General features: G+C 42.0%; 1 protein-coding gene across 1 annotated transcript; it reads right to left on the reverse strand.

The window, feature by feature from the left end:
* Window positions 1–1,277: 1,277 nt before the first annotated feature.
* Window positions 1,278–18,127, reverse strand: ZNF367 (zinc finger protein 367). Its single transcript, XM_012787234.3, has 5 exons — window positions 17,326–18,127; window positions 9,223–9,373; window positions 6,587–6,706; window positions 5,288–5,426; window positions 1,278–4,215 (listed from the first exon to the last, which is right to left on the reverse strand). The coding sequence occupies exons 1-5, from the start codon at window positions 17,734–17,736 to the stop codon at window positions 3,993–3,995; spliced, it is 1,044 nt and encodes a 347-aa protein (XP_012642688.1). The 5' UTR covers window positions 17,737–18,127; the 3' UTR covers window positions 1,278–3,992.
* Window positions 18,128–18,678: the final 551 nt, after the last annotated feature.

Raw genomic sequence — 18,678 nt, forward strand, 5'->3', positions numbered from 1 at the left:
TCCCCGCCCCACGGTCGGCCGGGAAGAGGGCGCGGCAGGAACAGGAAGAGCCGGGGCGCAAACCCCAGATCGCGGCCCGCCCCCTGCGGGCGCCCCAAAGCCGGCGCGCGTGGGTCCTGCGCGCCCGGGCCTCGCGCCGCGAGTGGCCGCCTCCCTCTGACCCTGTCCAAAGGGAGGCCAGAAACGCGTTTGGGAGGCTTGGACAGCCCCACCTTCTTCCAGACTGCGCCCTCGGGGAGAAACGCTTCAGTACGTCTTAGGGTCGCTTTTGCTTTTTTCCCCCCTACAATAGTTTTTTTGTTTAACGTATAACTTACATACAGTAAAATGCACACATTTTACGAGTCCTCAGTTTGAGATGTTCAATAAATGCATTCAGCCGAGTAAACCACTCAAAACATGGAACATTTCCATCACTCCCAAAAAGTTCCCATTGCCCCCCATTGAAGTTACTCTCCCCCATCTCGTTGATATCTACTACTGTAGCTCAGATTTGTATTTTCTAGAATTTCTAATGTACTCTTAAGGCGTTTGTTTTTTAGAGTCGCACTCCGTCACGCCAGGCTGGAGTGCAGTGGCATCATCCTAGCTTACTGCAGCCTCCAACTCCTGGGCTCAAGTGATTCTCCTGCCTCAGCCTCCCAGTAGCCTAGACTACAGGCACATGCTTTCTATTTTTGGTAGAGACCGAGTCTCATTCTTGCTCAGGTCAGGCTGGTCTTGAGCTCCTGACCTTAAGCGATCCCCCCACCTTGGCTTCCCAGAGTGCTAGGATTACAAGCATGAGCCACCATGCCAGCCTTAAGGCATTTTTTGCTCCGTTTATTATTGTTGGAACTCATCCATATTGTTTGTTTCTTTCAATTGGGAAACAGAAGTGAACAGAGCAGATCAAAACCCCAACTTCATGGAACTTACATTGTAGTGGAACAATACATAAACTAGGGACAATTATGTCAGATGTGGCCCGCGTTCAGGAGGAAAAAAAATAAGGCAGAAAAGGGTGTTGGGGAGTGTGTGAGTAGAAGAATGGGAGTTTGCAGTTTTAGGTGGTGTGATCAGTGAAGCCTCACTGAAGAGGTGACATTGGGGCTGAGACTTGGGCGAGCCACACCCCAAGATGGCGGATGTGACACAGGAAAGTGACTCCCAATGCTGGGAGCCACTTGAAGTCCGAGTGGGTCCTTGGCTTTGTGCAAGAAAGAATTCAGGAGAGAGCCAACAAGAGAAAGGGAGAGTGAGATTTATTCATAAACTATAGAATGTTAGAAAGATTCAACCCATCTTGAATATAAATGAAATGAATTCCTAGTTCCTTATTACCCTAATTTAAGGCCTGGGATAGGGCTGGCAATAGTCTAATACTTATCTACATCAGTATATTTTTAGCACTGTAATAATGAACCAGAGGAGAAAGTAAAATATCTATAATCTAAAAGGCCATATTTTAAAGTAAGAAAAAACACTCCACACTATGATTGCAACTATGCAAAAGAGATGACTGAGATGAGACTGGAATGAATTATAAAATGCACTGAAATAATATTGATAGATGAATGTAGGGCCATAGGTGATGTCTCTTTTAGAAGTTATGATAGCATAGCTATTATATTTCTGATGGGAAAACAAATTATAAGTCTTCAAGAGTGACTATGTACTTTAAATTAAAATAAATTTTTATTCAAAGCATCTTTAAAAATTACAGCATGTTTATTCTTATGCTGTTAACTTTGCCAAACTACAACTTAGCCATATGAAGCATAAAACACTTCAAAAATTTGAATGTAAACCACATTTTTTAAAACAAAAAGCAGTCCTAATACACCTCCAATTTTAGATACCAATGTATTTTGTCCAAGTATATAGCTTATATCAAAAAAGAACATTTTAAATGTTTCTATAGTAAATAGTTGTAATAATTTCTTAAACTGTTCCAATTAAGCAAATAAAAAATGTTTGTCAATATAGAGTTGACAAAAGCTGACTGGAGAAACAAACAAAAACAAACCCTTACTCTTTAGGGCCTTAAATTTTATCATCTATAAACTGGCAAATATTTGTATTTTTAAAATTCTTACTGTCTTTTCTTCTTTAGTTAAGTTTATCAAATTTTAAATTTCCCAAGACTGATGAGTATTGCCTTTTAGATCATTTAAATCGTATTTGAGAGAAAAAAATTCTATAAGAAATGTTGAAACCTAAACCAAGAAAATTCAGATGCTATAGTCTGTCTTAAGAGGCATATAAGTGCTCAAGTTAAAATTCTATATACCAGATTACAAACAAAATTCTTAGACCATTACAAATATAAATTCTCTTATTAAAAAAAACCCTAAAGGTTTGTGATTTATTGTACAGAGGAATTACATTTTTAAAGTACGTCCTCATCATACACATTATTTGTAACTATCATATCTTCTTTCATATTTTTGCTCCTCTTCAAGACATTTGCATACCTCCCTTTCCCCACAGCTACATATTTTATACTATCTGTGTACTGCGACACATTAGGATTTTTGGACAAAGAAGCCTACATTCTAGATAATGTTTAAACTACATCTGTATGATTCTACTTCAACTCAAAAATATGAAGAGTCCATATTTTCCTCTAGTAGTCTGAGTTTTACTCCAATTAAGCAATCTTACCATGCTATGCATGCTATGCAATTACCATGCTATGCATGTCATTTAGTTCTGCTTATAACAAAAGCCAAAATGGTGAAAGTTTTTGCCTACATAAAGGAGGTGGTCTGCTCAACTCTTGATTTTTCTGTTCCTGCTTCAGTACATAAAGTGGTGTTTGATAACTTCATCCATTTGGAAAAATGGCTTAAAACCACCACACAAGTTAACACACTTGCAGTTAAAACTATTTCAGAAGCCTACTTATTTGAGTAGCTAATATTTCTGCAGTGTTTAACTGATAGCTAAATTTAGTGAACACAAAATAGCTTGGCATGTTATTCGAAGTAAAGCAAGAAGGTGGCTTTATGCACTGAAAATATAAATATGAAGGCTTCCATTTGCTAATAATTCTAAATAAGCAGTACAATTTAGTGTTTGCTAACAAAAGATCTAAAACATTTCACTACAAAACAACCCTGTAGATGTCCCTTTTATTAATAAAAATCCAAGTGCCAAATCTCATTACAGGGCCCGTAATATATTAAAAAAATCATCAATTACCATGTTACCTAGACTTTGCAAGATTAATCACTCAATTTCAGCAAATGAGAAATATGAAATGTGCAAAAGTTCCCAAGTTTATATGCTAGGGATGACAAGTGCTTTTCAAACTTAAACATTATAGTAAGTTTTAAGCCCCAGAAAGATAGAATAAGACTGATTTTACTCCAATTTTGAAAATTCTGAACTATTGTGCATCTTACCAAGATCCTGAAATATCTTTTTTCTTCCAAATCCATAACTTAGAACATCTTCCAAAATAGTCAGCTTCCCATTTCTCTAGTCTTAGTGGGCACACTATTTTGCAATTTAAAAATATCTACCTTACACACATATCTTATACTTTCTTGCTTGCTTCAGTGTTTACAGTATTGTGAAACATACTAATATACATTGTTAAAAATGATCTTATAAATAATCTATTTCAACCTTCTTTGGCTATTTGTACCATTCTGTTTTTCACACAAATGTCTTATTCAGAAAGTGCTTCCTGTGAGAACTACTTCCAATGAATGCATTAAACTTGCAAAATCTAGCTTCCCACAATATGTAGTTTTTCTACCCTGTACTCTGCAGTCCATATTTACAAATAGTTAAAACTTTACATCAAACATTAAATCCATTCCTATATAAAAAAAAGTGCATTTCTTTCTCACCCCATCATTCTGGGGCAATGACATTCTTCATTAATTTCTACAGAATAGCAGCCTATGATAAGCAAATAAGGTGCTTAGCTTATGCCCAAGGATCTACTTTTTAAGTATGCTGGGCAGTACTTTTGTACAGTGGAAGAGTCAGTGTCCAGGCTACTGTCGGAGCGGAGCCCCTGTCAGGTTGGCGAGCTCGATGAGAGCCAGGGCTCCGTGCAGGCGCTCCCGCTGCTCCTGCAGCCGCCGCTGGGCCCCGCTCTTCTCATCATCCTCTTCGTCAGACTGAAGGTACTCCAGGGGGTCTTGCTGCTCCTGGTCGGCCTTCTGCACAAGCTTGCCTTTTAAGGTGGGGGTACGCTGCTCTCTCATTTCCCAATACCTATATGAAATGCGTGCACATTAGCTATATAGTAGACATCAAATCCCCAACTGTTTACTTTTCTTTTAAAAAGTTCTGTACCACAGTATTACTTTTATGTCTTTCAGTTTATAAAGTAAGAAAGTGATGTCACATGTATTTCTTACTTACAGAGAAAAAAAAACCCAAGTTCAAAAAAGTTAAGAGACTTCCTCAGGTTTCTATAAGCAAAAACTGGCAGTTCCAGATCTCATACTCAACTTTTGAATAATGTGTTTCTGCCATTAAACTATCACTACCTTAAAGATCACATAGACTAGAGTTAAATATGGAAATAGAAGGCAAAAATCATTAGAAACCTATTTATCCTATCCACAGAAATATGGTAACTTTTTTTTTTTCTTGAGACAGAGTCTCACTCTGATGCTCAGGCTGGAGTGCTGTGGTATCATCCTTGCTCACAGCAACCTCAAACTCCTGAGCTCAAGTGATCCTCCTGCCTCAGCCTCTTGAGTAGCTGGGACTATAGCCCCATACCACCACGCCCAGCTAATTTTTCTATTTTTAGTAGAGGCAGGGTCTCACTCTTGCTCAGGCTGGTCTCAAACCCCTGACCTCAAGCAATCCTCTGCCTCAGCCTCCCGGAGTGCTAGAATTATAGGCATGAGCCACCATACCTGGCCAGAGATGGTAACTTCTGATTCAGTTAACTATGTAAAACATTAAACCCACAAAATATGACAAAGTCACTAACATCTGTTACCGTTTACTCAAAAACTTAAGGATACCACCGTTACTCTATTATGCAGCCAATTGGTAATTCATAAGAAAAAGTGCAAATGTTTAATTCTTTTTAAAATAAACAGTGGTCTAGGCACTCAGGCTAATTAGAATACTGAAGTTTTCTGTCACACACAGATGCTAATAATACCACTTATAACAATTCTTTAGGAAATAAGGGGCCACTTCAAATTATTTTATAAAATGTGTATAAATGCAACCTAGTTAAGATGAGAGAACTGCGAAAGTCCCTAACACAAACCCAAGCCCTCGACAGGTACCCTCACAGTGGACTAAACACAGAGTGCCTTACTTTGCCAACCACTCGGCGGCAGCCTTGTTGTCCGCAGCCTGATGCTTGCTGAGTGTGTCCGTAGGCTCCTCCCTCTTCAGCCTGGCATAAGGGTGCTTGGGACAGTGGCGGTTGGCATGGGTAAATCTGCTCAGGCAGCCTTCAAAACATGAAGGGAGAAACACTTGTCAGAATCTGGACACTCAACAAAGAGCACTGGGAAAATGTTCAGTTTCACTGGCACCCAAGAAAAATAAATTAAGATGATGAGATTTAGCCTTCTACAACTTGGAAGAGAAACAACCAAACAAGCTTAAGCACAGTTTTATCAATGCTAGTGAGGGGAACAAGAAGATGGTTTTGTCACATCTTGGTCATGGCCATGTAAGTGTGTCCAACCCCATGGGGAAGTGATTTATTAGCACAAGTCATAAAATTGTTCAAAACCTGTGACCCGGAATTCCATTCTTAGAATCTATCATAAGGAAACATCAGAAAAGATGAACAGAGCTATATGTGCAAAACATTCCCCTCAGCTTTACTAGTAACAAGAACATTTTAAAAACAAATTAAATATTCAATATCCAACATTGAAGTAACTAACCATTGTATATATGCTTAAGCAAATTCACTAAATAAAGAAGTCTGAAGATATTTGTAACATTTGTAATAATCAAGAAAACTACAGAGCTATGGCACAGAATGATACTGAATTTGTTTTCCTTTTCTTTTTCTTTTTCTTTTTTTTTTTTCAGAGACAGGATCTTGCTGTGTTGCCCAGGCTGGAGTACACTGGCCCATCACAGCTCACTGTAACCTCAAATTCCTGGGCTCAAGAAATCTTCCACCTCAGCCTCTTGAGTAGCTAAGGACTATATCCCACTATGCCCAGTTTATGAATTGCAAATATACTATTAAGTACGTGACAATGTGCATAAGAAAAACATCTTTAGAAATTGTGATAAGAGAGGAGGAAAATCACTTAAGAACAGACAAATGCTTATTTCAGTTTAATAGTTTAAAACCTACATAAAAGCTTACTATAAAAGCTGTATTTACTTTTATGGAAATTTTTCTACTGCCTACAACTGGATATAGTGTTTTAATTGCCCTTAAAAGTTTTCATCTAAAAAAAATACTATATTTAAAAATAAATTATTTCTAAGAAATTCAGCATTGATCACAATTAACAAGGAAATTTATGAAGTTACATAAAATTTATAACAAAGTCTGCCCCCCCAAAAAAAAATTCAAGTGAAAGATATTTTAACTGTTAACTCACAACTAGTTATCCCATAAATTTAACTTCTAACACCGTACCATTTTCTGAACAAACAAATGGTTTCTCTCCGGTGTGAAGACGCTGATGTGTTTTGAGCTGCCCACTTTGAACAAAGGCTTTTCCACAGTCTGGATAGTCACACAGATAGGGTCTCTCACCTAAATAGATAGATGGTATATATTATGTCTGAGACAGTAAGGCAAGAAGAGGAAGGGGGTAGGGAGAGAATCAACCTCTATATAGGTCATGACTCCAAACCACAATAAAACACGTCACAGGCCCTTCAGAGCAGCAAGTGGACATGCTAATGGCAGCACTTGGATGAAGTCCAGCAGCTATCCACTGGGAGACAATATATTCTTAGGCCTTGAGCCTTTAGGTACTCAGGCTCAAGTCCTTGAAATTCTCATCTTCAGCTTATCCCATATTTTTTATACCCGTACTCCAAATCACTAGCTCTTGCTGACTCTTTACAGTGTCTCCCACTCGGGCTCTCCCACTGCAGCTTCTCCTGGTCAGACTGGCAGCCCCTCCCACTAGAATGAAGCCTCCAACAGCCTCCTAGCTGGCCTCTTGTCTCTCCCCCTACACAGCACTTCCTGAGAACCTGGCACAGAACTCTGCTTTTGTCCAGCCCACCCCTGCAAAACAAGCAAACAAAAAACCAACTAGCCCCTAAACCACCCCAAACACTATTACAATCCTCAAACAAAACCTATCTGCTGAATTTTCAATGGTCCCCTAATATCTGCACTATATGCAAATCTCACCAACCTTTTATTAGCTATTGGGTTGGAGGGGTGGGTTTATCCTTACTTCTCCAAGAGTCATCCCAGCCAGGAGGCAGTTTCTCATCTTGTTCTAAACCTTGACAATCCTGTCTTCTCTGCCCATTCATACCTTCCCAATCCTGTAGGCTCTCAGCAAAACTCTTCCTACTTCCAAGTAACTGAACTTAGTATACCTTCATTAACTTAGCCTCCCATGTTGTCTATGCATCATGATAGTCTCCTTCTATAAAGACTCATACTGACTTATACTTCATTTAATTCCCTATTGACAATATGGCTCAAAATGCTCAAAAAGGTTGTTCAATCATAATTAAACTTATTATTTCTTGAAAAACATTCTTTAAGCAACAATTATACACTGGTTTTTCTAATATGACTCAAAGAACAATAATGGTTTTGATAGTTGAACATAAGGAGATAGGGGGGTTATTTAAAATAGTAAGAGAAAAGCTTTTTACAAAGTATATACTATTAGAGTTTAACAATCCCTTAGGGATCCTGGGTTCAGCTCCCTGTATACAGCATCACAGGCTGAGGCGTGGGGTATCAGGTGACACACAGTGGGGTCAGGAGAGATCAGGACAGGGATTCAGGGCTCTCTTCATTATGCCACATGGTCTTGATTCTTACCTACACTGGCAACAAGCACTCTATGGCCTGTGAACCAGTTATTTGGGGAGTATTTCAGAATATTTAGATTGAAAAAAATACAAAAATTCTCAAAATTAGACTATTTCATTAAATAATCACTTTACTAATGGTATCTAAAGTCAAAACCTCTAGCTACCTTAGTTTATAATAATTCAAAATTAAAACATTACCCCTTTTTGGGGATTTAAGTACAAAAACTATATTCTATCATATCATTAAAATGAATCTTTTTAAAAACCAAAAGTAAGAAAATAGGGGGAAAAAACAGGGGATTGAGGACTAAAAGCCCAAGTTCTAAACCAGTACAGCCCATAAAAATATAATGTGAACCACTTATAGAAGCCACATTAGAAAAAGTAAAAAGAAATACCTGAAATTAATTTTAATAATATTTTATTCAATTCAATGTATCTAAAATATTGTCATTTCGATATATAATCAATAGTAAAAATTGAGATAGTAAGAAATAAGTATATTTTACATGCCTGCCCATCTCAGTTTGGATTACCCACATTTCAAGTGCTCAAGAGTCACATGTGCTAGTGCAACCACAGTGGGCAGCACAGCCCTAGACTTAAGGGTATGAGAGATTGTGAGCCAGTAGAAATTGTTTTTTTTTTTGGCACCTCAGTTTCCTCATCTGTAAATCATTAGAACAAGGGCCCTCTGTAAGTTGTTGGGTTTTTTTGGCTCTCTATATGGTATATAAAATGTAAATATAATTTCTACATATATATAAAAATGTATAATAATCTTGGAATAGCTATCTACAATACATTTAATTCTGAAAGATCACGGTTCACTGTGGATTTAATGGTTGGGTCAAACATGCTGATGACACCTGAGGACTCTAGAAATTCTACTGAAAACTTAACAGTTGCTGTTTTAGTAGTTGGCCTACAAATGAATCTTAACAATTATACAGATAAGAGTGTATCAAGTAAAATTCAGGTAAGTAGAGGGTAGAACAAAATTTGGCAATAACATAACTATGCCATATAGATTAATTACCATGGTAACCTTGGAAGTCACAAAGAACCAGTGTTCATAAAACCACCACTCCCCACCAAAAAGAAAATGACTACACAGTGCCTATTTTTGAAAACTTCACAACAAATAGTGGTAATATAGAAAATATAAGGTACCTGAAAAATTAATTTATAGGCCCAAACATCAAATCAGTTTTCAGTTAAGTATTACTTCTGGCAGTCCCCAAAATTTGCTCAACTTACCTGTATGAGTCCTCTTGTGAGCCTGGAGCGATTTCTCCCGTGGAAACACTCTATTACAGATGTTACAACGGATTCTGCTGGACGAATGCTCCCCTTCATTTATTAAATCTCGGACAGTATCTGCTCTGGGTCTACCACGTCGGATTCCATCCTGTTAACAATTTTTATAAACATTAATATAATTTACTGGACTCTACTCATTAAAGTAACATATCATAAAAGATAATTTTTGAAAATCTTTCTTTAGTAAGATCAGCAAAAACGGCAGCACAGGTAGCTCCAACAGCCCATCCCGCCACCGATGACTGAAAAATCTCACAAAAACTGTCAGAATCAGCTTTGTCATAATACCAGGAAACATAGATTTACAGCAACTCAGCAAACACTGAATCAAGAAAATGGCAACTGACAATAGTAGGAAAGCTTTACGGCATTCTTACTTGCCCTTTCTTTTTCCCTTACCCAGTGGTGTCTTGAAGACAGCAGCCTGCATTCTCAGTATGGGAACCTAGTCCTTAGTCCCTGCTTCCAGCAGAAGAGTAGACCTTAATCTGAAATAATTACATTTGTTTGTTTAGAGCCTGGGGGTTACCAAGGGCTGACGCAAAGCAAGCCATCTGTCTTCGTTTGGCCTAACTTGGAAGTCTTTAGGGCAGAAAAGTGGCAGCAGAAGGAACTGCTGAAAAACCTTGTATGGCAAATGACAACCTGCTGCTACTTGAGGCAAGAGTTCAGTTGAGGCTGACACGCCAAAAGCCTGAGAGGAAAGCTGGGAGGAAGTTTCCTTGGGAAATTAGGGCACCAAAAAGTACCCTAACTTACTAAACATAGGAATTTAGAGAGGGCAGGAAGCATGTTCAGAAAAGATCTGCAGTGGCACATGCCTGTAGTCCCAGCTACTCGGGAGGCTGAGGCAGAAGGATCGCTCCAGCCCAGGAGTTTGAGGTTGCTGTGAGCTAGGCTGACGCCACGGCACTCACTCTAGCCTGGGCAACAAAGCGAGACTCTGTCTCCAAAAAAAAAAAAAAAAAAGAAAAAGAAAAGATCTGAAAAGACCTTCTGGATGATCTTCAGGCTCAGCATAAGTAGGAAATGAAGGCTAAGGCAGAGCTGCAAACAGCATGGCGAAGCATTGAAAGTTTGCCCCGACACAGAGCCATTCTGCAATTCTGAGAGAGGGTTTTCCCCCTTCTTTCCTTTTTTTTTTAGTGGGGGAAGGTTGGAGAGCTTCAGGCACTCAAAAACAACCTCTCTCAAAACACTAGCTGAACACAAGCTAAAGAAACAGACTTTAGAGAACAAACACAACAAAGAATACAGTTTAGAAAAATAGTTTAGAAAAGTCACTAAACAACTACAACCCAGCAAACAATAAAAAACAAACTCTGAGGAGAAAGAAGAATCTAATTTCCAGGGTTATCAAGTTATTATAGCTAAAGCATTCAGTTTTCAACAAAATATTACAAAGCATGCAAAGAAATAAAAAAAAAGTATAGTACATATTAGGAGAAATTAAGACAAAGAGACCAACAAGAATAGACATTGAACTTACTAGACAAAGACTTTACTATGTTAAATATGCTAAATGAGCTAATTGAAACCATGGACAAAGAATACAAATAAACCAGAAAAACAGTGTCTCAACAAACAGAATACCAATAAAGAGACAAAAATTATAAAAAAGTACCAAATAGATATTCCAGGGCTGAAAAGTACAATAACTGAAATGAAAAAAATTCTCTAAGGCTTTCAGAGGCAGCTACAGACTAGCAGAAGAATGAGCAAACTTGATGAGAAGTCAGTTGAAATTACCCAGTCTGAAGAACAGAAAGGATAAAAAATGAAGAGAAATGAACAGAGCCTAAGACGCCTATGAAACAACATAAAGCAAACCAACAAACGCATAACTGGTGTCTCAGAGGCAAGAGAGAAAAGGGGAGAAAGAATATTTGAAGAAATAATGGCTGAAAATTTCCCAAATTTGATAAGACACCAATCTAAATATCTGAGAAGTTCAATGAACTTTAAGAATAAATACAAAGAGAGATTCATACCGAGACACATTGTAATCAAACTGTCAAAGGACAAAAGAAATTTGAAAGCTACAAGAAAGAAGTGCTTCTTGATGTATAAGGGGTCCTCAATAAGATTAATACCTGAGAAATCTGTTGCCTAGGCTGGAGTGTGGTGGCACGATACAGCTCACTGCTGTCTTGAACTCCTGGTCTTAAGTGATCACCCCAGCTCAGCCTCCCAAGCTATAGGTGTGCACTACCACACCCAGCCTGTATTTCTTTTTTCAGTACCTTAAACATGTCATCCCACTGCTGGGTGTGGTAGTGCACACCTATAAAGACCCATCTGTTCCAGAAAGGAGATATTCCTTCTGGCCCCAGAATGAACAGGATCTGGAACACATCTGCAGTCAACCTTCACAGGACATATAACATGAGCCATGCTGAGGCTGAAGTTGAGATTTTGAAGCTGCATTCTGCAGCATGCTTTAGACTAAGCTAACTGATTCAGGCAGGTTGTTAATAAATATTTGCTGATGAAACAAAGAGTTCATCAATTCTTTGATTCCAAAACCGCAGAAGAGGTACATAATTGATATCTTCTCTCAACCTTAGTTAATACTTCAAGACGTTTCTATTTATAATGACGCTAGGAATTGGAAAGGTCCTAACTGGACCTTGACTTACTTATTGTTTAAGTACAAATTAGCAAATTTGTTAAGTACAAAATTATCATCTTGTGGCAATTATTGGTGGTCATCAAATTCTTTCACTTTCTTTACTCATTGGCTGTGATCCTCACTAGCCACATTTAGCTCAAGTCTCGCTTGCTAAAATTGTTAACCCAGAGTCAACAAAGAGATCTAAACAGGAATAAAGATAGAATTTATTGCTATCATTTATTGAGCCACAATAATTACATGGTTTGTTACTAGCTGTCATATCCTGAATAATTAAGTCTTCTTTAAAATGCAAAAGAAAAATAAAAGAATACTGTGTCTGTGGTCAATAAAAATAGCAGGTGATTCTGTTAAGAAAAGAAATGGGACATGAAATCAGGTTAATTAACCACTTTAGTAATACAAGTCCTCTGCCATGAAAGAATTATTTCTCTAATATTTTTAAATATGCAAAAATGCATTTTTGACTCTATTATAATTTGAAATAATTCATTAGTTAATTAATTCAAAATTGTAATATTAACCATTACTATTAATAAGCATGTCTAATAGTGGGAGAGACATAAAAAGTTAACCATATAGCTTGCCTCTCAGCAACTCTAAGAAAGACTTTGTTTCCACCACAAGCAATACATTTATATGCTCCAAATGAGAAATGGAGGGCTGAAAGATACAATATAATACAACGTGGGGGTCAGATGCAAGAAGAGTTCACTAAGTGCTTCTTTTAGCTGAGAAAATAGGACAAGGCAAGTCATCATCTAACGCCCTAAATAAGTGAATAAAGAGCATCTTTTAACAATATGTATTAAAATAAGCAATGTTACTTAAAGAGGACCATCATTTTCATTTTGGCCTTAACAATAATAACAAAACTGTTTCTAGATAGCCTTTAACAATTACAGAGTGTTAACTCATTAGCAACTAAGTGCACCTTAAGGGACAATTTTGTGAAGACTGCCGATTCAGAAGAAAAAACAATGCTGGAATGAAATTTAAAGAGGCAATATTGTTCAATTGCCAAAACCTTTTGCATACTTTAGGAAATGTTTTTTTTTTTGTTTTGTTTTGTTTTTTTTTTGAGACAGAGTCTCGCTTTGTTGCCTAGGCTAGAGTGAGTGCTGTGGCGTCAGCCTAGCTCACAGCAACCTCAAACTCCTGGGCTTATGCAATCCTCCTGCCTCAGCCTCCCGAGTAGCTGGGACTACAGGCATGCGCCACCATGCCCGGCTAATTTTTTCTATATATATTAGTTGGCCAATTAATTTCTTTCTATTTATAGTAGAGGCGGGGTCTCGCTCTTGTTCAGGCTAGTTTCGAACTCCTGACCTTGAGCAATCCGCCCACCTCGGCCTCCCAGGGAAATGTTATTTTTTAAAGCAGCATCTCCATACCCCCAAAAGGTAGATTAGTGATTTTGAAAATGTGCAGTCATGTGATGACTAAAAAAACCCTAAAAGTCCTTGACACATTTTTATACAAGTAAAATTCAAATAAAGGTCATAAACACAACCTAGAAGGAAAATAAAAATAGGTCCCAGAGGGAGGTGTATGTACCTCAATGAGAAAACATAAGCGACCCTATTTCCCTTTTTGCTTTGAGATTTAGACCCAGAGTTTCGACTTGAATATCTGCTTCCTAAGTCTACCTCCCTCCTTGACCTAGCTTCATAACTTCCCAAGTCTTTATTACAATTTAGCTATTGAATTGTGTGCATTTTTTTTTCAGACAGTCTCACTCTGTTGCCCAGGGTAGAGTGTAGTGGCATCAGCCTAGCTCACTTTTTTTTTTTTTTTTTTTTTTTTTGAGACAGTCTCGCTTTGTTGCCCAGGCTAGAGTGCCCTGGTTTCATTGTAGCTCACTGCAACCTCAAACTTCTGGGCTCAAATGATCCTGCCCCTTTGGCCTCCCAGAGTGTTGGGACAAGCCACCATCCCCGGCCTGAAATGTGTGCAAATCTCATAAAGCATCTCAATTGAGATATATATATATATGCTATAAATAGTATATATTTCATACATCTACTTAATCAGCTTAATATTTAAAAAATAAAATAAGCTCTTCAAGTCAATTTACATGTGATACACTAACATGGAGTAGGGCAGCGGTCCCCAGCCTTTTATCCACCCACGGGAGTGAGGGGATAGGGGAGCAATTTCAGCTGTAAATTGCAGATACAGCTTCGCTTGCCCACCCCGCCCCACCACTCCAAATTTCAGGGAAGACAATTTCTCCACGACAAGGGTGGGAGGGAGGGGGTTAGGTGGAACTCTGCGGCCAGGTCCCTAAATGGGAGTTGGGGACCACACGTGTAGGGTTTAAGAACAAGGGCTCTGGAAGATTCCAATCAGTTCTGCCACTTAACATTTTTTTTTTTTTGAGACAGAGTCTCACTCTGTTGCCCAGGCTAGAGTGCCGTGGCATCAGCTTAGCTCACAGCAACCTCAAACTCCTGGGCCCCTGAGGAGCTGGGACTACAGGCATGTACCACCATGCCCAGCTAATTTTTTCTATATATATTTTAGTTGGCCAATTAATTTTTCTATTTTTAATAGAGACAGGGTCTCACTCTTGCTCAGGCTGGTTTCAAACTCCTGACCTTGAGCTATCCGCCTGCCTCAGCATCCCAGAGTGCTAGGATTACAGGCATGAGCCACCGTGCCCAGTCATATGTCTTAACTAAACTTTATCTTGGGGACTCTAATGTCTCCTTTCTCATCAAGTAAACAGGATTAAATGAATTAAAGAATTTAAAAATGCTCAACAGAGTCTGGTAATTTGCTGCTAACATTATGAAGTACTTGCTCTGTGACAGGCAGTAAACGGTGGCTACTATGCTAACATGATGTTAGGTTTAACATGGCGGTGATAAAAAAAAATTACTATGTACTAAGCTATGTGTAAGACTGCATGCATTCTAGATGTCTGAAGTGCTCAGGTGATAGAAAGGGGGAGCAGGATAGGCAGCTGGCAGGTCCTGAAGGGTGAACAGTATCTGAGAAGCCAGACCCCATGGGTCCCATAGTGGAGAAGTAACCTCATGAATACAGTCTAGTAGAGGGCACAAGATGCAGAGGCTTGGAATATCCAATGGCAAAGGGAAGTTAGACCTGCTCTCTTCCCTCCCAGAATTCTACAACTCAGAAGAAAATAATGTTAATGTATAATTATACACCAATAATGCCAAGCAATCTTGGGATGAGGGGCCAAAATAAGTTGGCAGATGATTGATGTTCTCCCTACAGGCAGGGGAAGCAATGTTGGGCAGGAAGAAACAAAAGAGCAAAAGAAAGCAGGACTCAGATGTTAACACCTCCCCTGGGAGCAGTGGCAACAAATAGATAGTAAGTGAACACAAATGATGTTCTCAAACTCACAGCTGTTGGTGCCTCTAAGTAGCATATGGGAGGCAGGGAGCATGTTATTGGCACTGGCTGTATTACAAACTTGTCTCCCATCTTCCCCCAAAATAAGCAGACTTACTCAGAATAATTTACTCTTGATTACATGGAGATAAAGAACCACAAGTCCTTCAGAGAAGCAAAACAAAGTAAAAGGGGCTGGGACTCCCTATCTCTAGGCTAGTGTATTGACCACAAATCAAACTAGGTATTCCTCAAATAAAGGTGTATTCCAGATCTTTCTCCTTTAAGGGAAGCTAAGTGAATGTTTGGAGTTGTATTTGAATTGCTTCATCAATAAAAGGACAAGTTAAAATCAGTTTATCAAATAGTTTAGGAAACAGTTACAGTAAGAAAGACTGCATGAAAAGGGGGGAAAGGACAAATACAAAACAGCGTTTTCACTTTTACATGTTCTTCACAACTTTTGATGTATTTTATCTCTCAAAAGAAATGGACAACACACAAATAAATCTCAAACCCATGAATTGTGTTAGCAACTTTTATAAAAGCTTTGTATAAAGATAAGTCTGTTTTACGCCAAAAAGAACATATCTATAGATTTCATTTGTCTATGGCAACATTAATCTTCTGGGTTATCCAAATTTGATTAAGTTATAATTAAGAATAAAATCATAAATGCAAAATCTTACACAAGTATTTGTGCATGTATGCCTTATGCCTTTATATTCTCAACTGTATGATATAATGTATTTTAAAAACAGACTAAAACTTGTAAATATGTTAACAGAAAAATATCTAGAATACTCACCCATCTTACTAGGAGCTACCTAGAGTCGGCCAACAGCTATTGCTCCCTTCACTAATACTCAGCGATACTATGAACGTTATTTCTGTTCATCATCTCAAACTTTTACTGAGGTGCAATTTCAAGAGTTGAAGTGTGCCAAAAGCATATAGTTTTATAACTTTAGAGTTCTTTAATGACAATGCCATAAGTAACATAAAATTTATCAATTTCTTCAAAGCCTAATGTGGAATTTCAACATCCTTGCTACTTCTGCATGTAAAATGATGACCGAATTTATAAATACACTATTTGCCAATACAGATGCACTTAGTCACTAGGTGATTTACTTGTTTTATTTTTAGCAAATTGCTTATTTTATGCAGCCACCTAACAAATGGAACCTGGATATTAACCTTATGTTAGCACCATCCATTACACAAATATTGATTGAGCATCTTTATTGAGCACTTACAGAGTATAAGATACTAAAACTCAACCACAGTTCTAGCTCTGCCACTACCTAGATGTGCGATCTCGAGGAAGTCACTTCACCAATCGCTCTAAGCCTCAGTTGCCCGATCTGTAAAATGTACACTTGAACAGGTGGTCACATTCTTCCCAGCTCTAAGCAGTCTGAGACTGCGAGCAATTTTAGCGTCCCATTCCACTGTGTGCTCTCAGCACCTTGCAAGTAATGTGCTGGAAAAATGAAAGGCAGCGAGGGCCCAACTTCGGCTGGGGAAAACGCCCTGAAGTCTTCTCGCTCTTCGGCTGTCTCTGCAGGGCATCTTTAGCCGGGCCCGGGCGATCTGCAGTGATGGAGCAGGAATCGCGCTCCCTCCCCGCACTCGGCGGAACCTCTCAAATCCCCGTCCCCTCCCTCCCTCTCGGCCACAGGACTCTGCACTCCGCAGAGCCGACCGCCACAGCGGTTGACCGGCCCCCCCGCGGCCCTAGGCCGCGTTCCCGCCCCCTGCACCTGCAGGAGGGATGCCTCGGGTCTCCCGCCCCCGCCGCTCACGTGACCGCCGCCCTGCCTCCCACCCCCCGCGGGAGCCGGTTTTTGGCGCGCGGCAGTGACGTCAGCATCCTGTCAGCCGCCGCCGCCGCCGCCGCCCCCGCCGCAGCCGGAGAGACCTCGCGTTTTAAATTCGGCCCCGCCCCGCCCGCCGCGGCCCCAGACGCTGCCGGCTGGCGAGCCGCGCCGTTAACGGGCCCTCGGCCGGCCCGCGCCCCGCCCGCCCGCGCCGCTCACCTTGAGGTGGCCGCTATCCGGGCTGCTCGCTTCCTCCTCGTCCTCACCTCCCGAGGCGGCGGCGGCCGAGGCGGCGGGCGGGGGCGCGCCGCGGACCCGGAGCCCCGAGTGCTCGGCGCCGGCGGCGGGCAGGGCGGCCGAGGCGGCGCCGCCCGCGGCCCCGGGGCTGAGCGTCACGTTGTGCGCGTTCTCGCCCCAGCGCCACGGGTACACCATGAAGTCGCTGAAGCCGGGGCTGGTGGGGATGAGCGGCGGCGGCGGCTCCGGCTCCCCTCCGCCGCCGCACGTGGGCTTGATCGGGGTCGTCCTGATGACCGACACCAGCACCCGCTTCGGGGAGTCGTGGCAGAAGATGACGGGTGGCGGCTGCGGGGGGTTGTCCCCCATCGGCACCTCCACGCCCCGGATCATGTCCCGGCCGCACTCCCGAGCACCGGTCCGGCCCCTCGCTCGCTCGCCCGCGCTGCTCCGAGTCTCCAGCTCAGTCCCGCCGGCTCATGGCAGGCGGACGTTTCCCGGAATCTGCGCGGCGGCCGCCACCGGAGTTGGGCGGCGCGGCCGGCACCTGGCGGGCAGGGCCGGACCCCAGCCCCGGTCGAGCCGCCCTCCGCTCTTTGTATCCCCCGACGCGGGAAGCAGCGGGCAGCCCGGCCCTTGCGGTGACAGGAAAGCAGGACGCGCGGCACCGAGACCCCGAAAATAACAACCTGCTGCCGCGGTCCCCGCTCCGGCTTTTCCCGCGTTACATTTCGCGCCTGGGCGGAACCAATCACCGCAGGGCCCCTGCCCGCTGGCCGCAGCGGCGAGTGACAGGCTGCGCGAGCCAATGGCCAGGCCTGGACTTCTTTCCAGCCCAGCGGGGCGGGGCCGGGTCTGCGCGCGGGTCCTTTCGGCCTCGCCATTGGCCGCCGCTCTTGTATTTTTTTCGGCCTCGAGGGCCAACTGGGTTCGAAACTCGGGCGGAGCGCGCGACGTCGCCCCTCGCCCGGACACACCCGCCCGGGCCCCGCCCCCACCCCGCCCCGCGCGGCGCTCGCGGGCTGCAGGGGCGGCGGGCGGAGACCGGCCTGGCGCGGCTTGGGGAGGAGGAGGGCCGAGGGGTGGTCGTTGGCCGGCGGTGGCGCGCGTCGCGCCCGGCCCCGCCCGCCCGAGACTGTTGGGCTGCGGTTCCCGCGCGCGGAGTTTAAAGGGCTGGGCCCGGCCGCCCGCCCCGCCCTCCGCTCCCGCCACCCGGTTTTTCCTGCACAGGTTCCCCCCGGGCTCCGCAGATGCCTGGGTTCTTAATCGAGTTCCGTCCGCTCGGCTGTTGGGTTCGCTGTGGATCAGCCGCGTCGCACTCCCCTGACTCCCCCC

The sequence above is a fragment of the Microcebus murinus genome, chromosome 12 (assembly GCF_040939455.1).
Source record: "Microcebus murinus isolate Inina chromosome 12, M.murinus_Inina_mat1.0, whole genome shotgun sequence".
Taxonomy (NCBI): domain Eukaryota; kingdom Metazoa; phylum Chordata; class Mammalia; order Primates; family Cheirogaleidae; genus Microcebus; species Microcebus murinus.

Coding starts and splice junctions, on each gene's coding strand:
- ZNF367 (XM_012787234.3), bottom strand. CDS start 17,736: ATGATCCGGGGCGTGGAGGTGCCGATGGGGGACAACCCCCCGCAGCCG. Junction 9,374..17,325: donor CGGATAGCGGCCACCTCAAG/GTGAGCGGCGCG, acceptor AATTGTTAACAG/GATGGAATCCGACGTGGTAG. Junction 5,427..6,586: donor ATTTGTTTGTTCAGAAAATG/GTACGGTGTTAG, acceptor CATGTTTTGAAG/GCTGCCTGAGCAGATTTACC.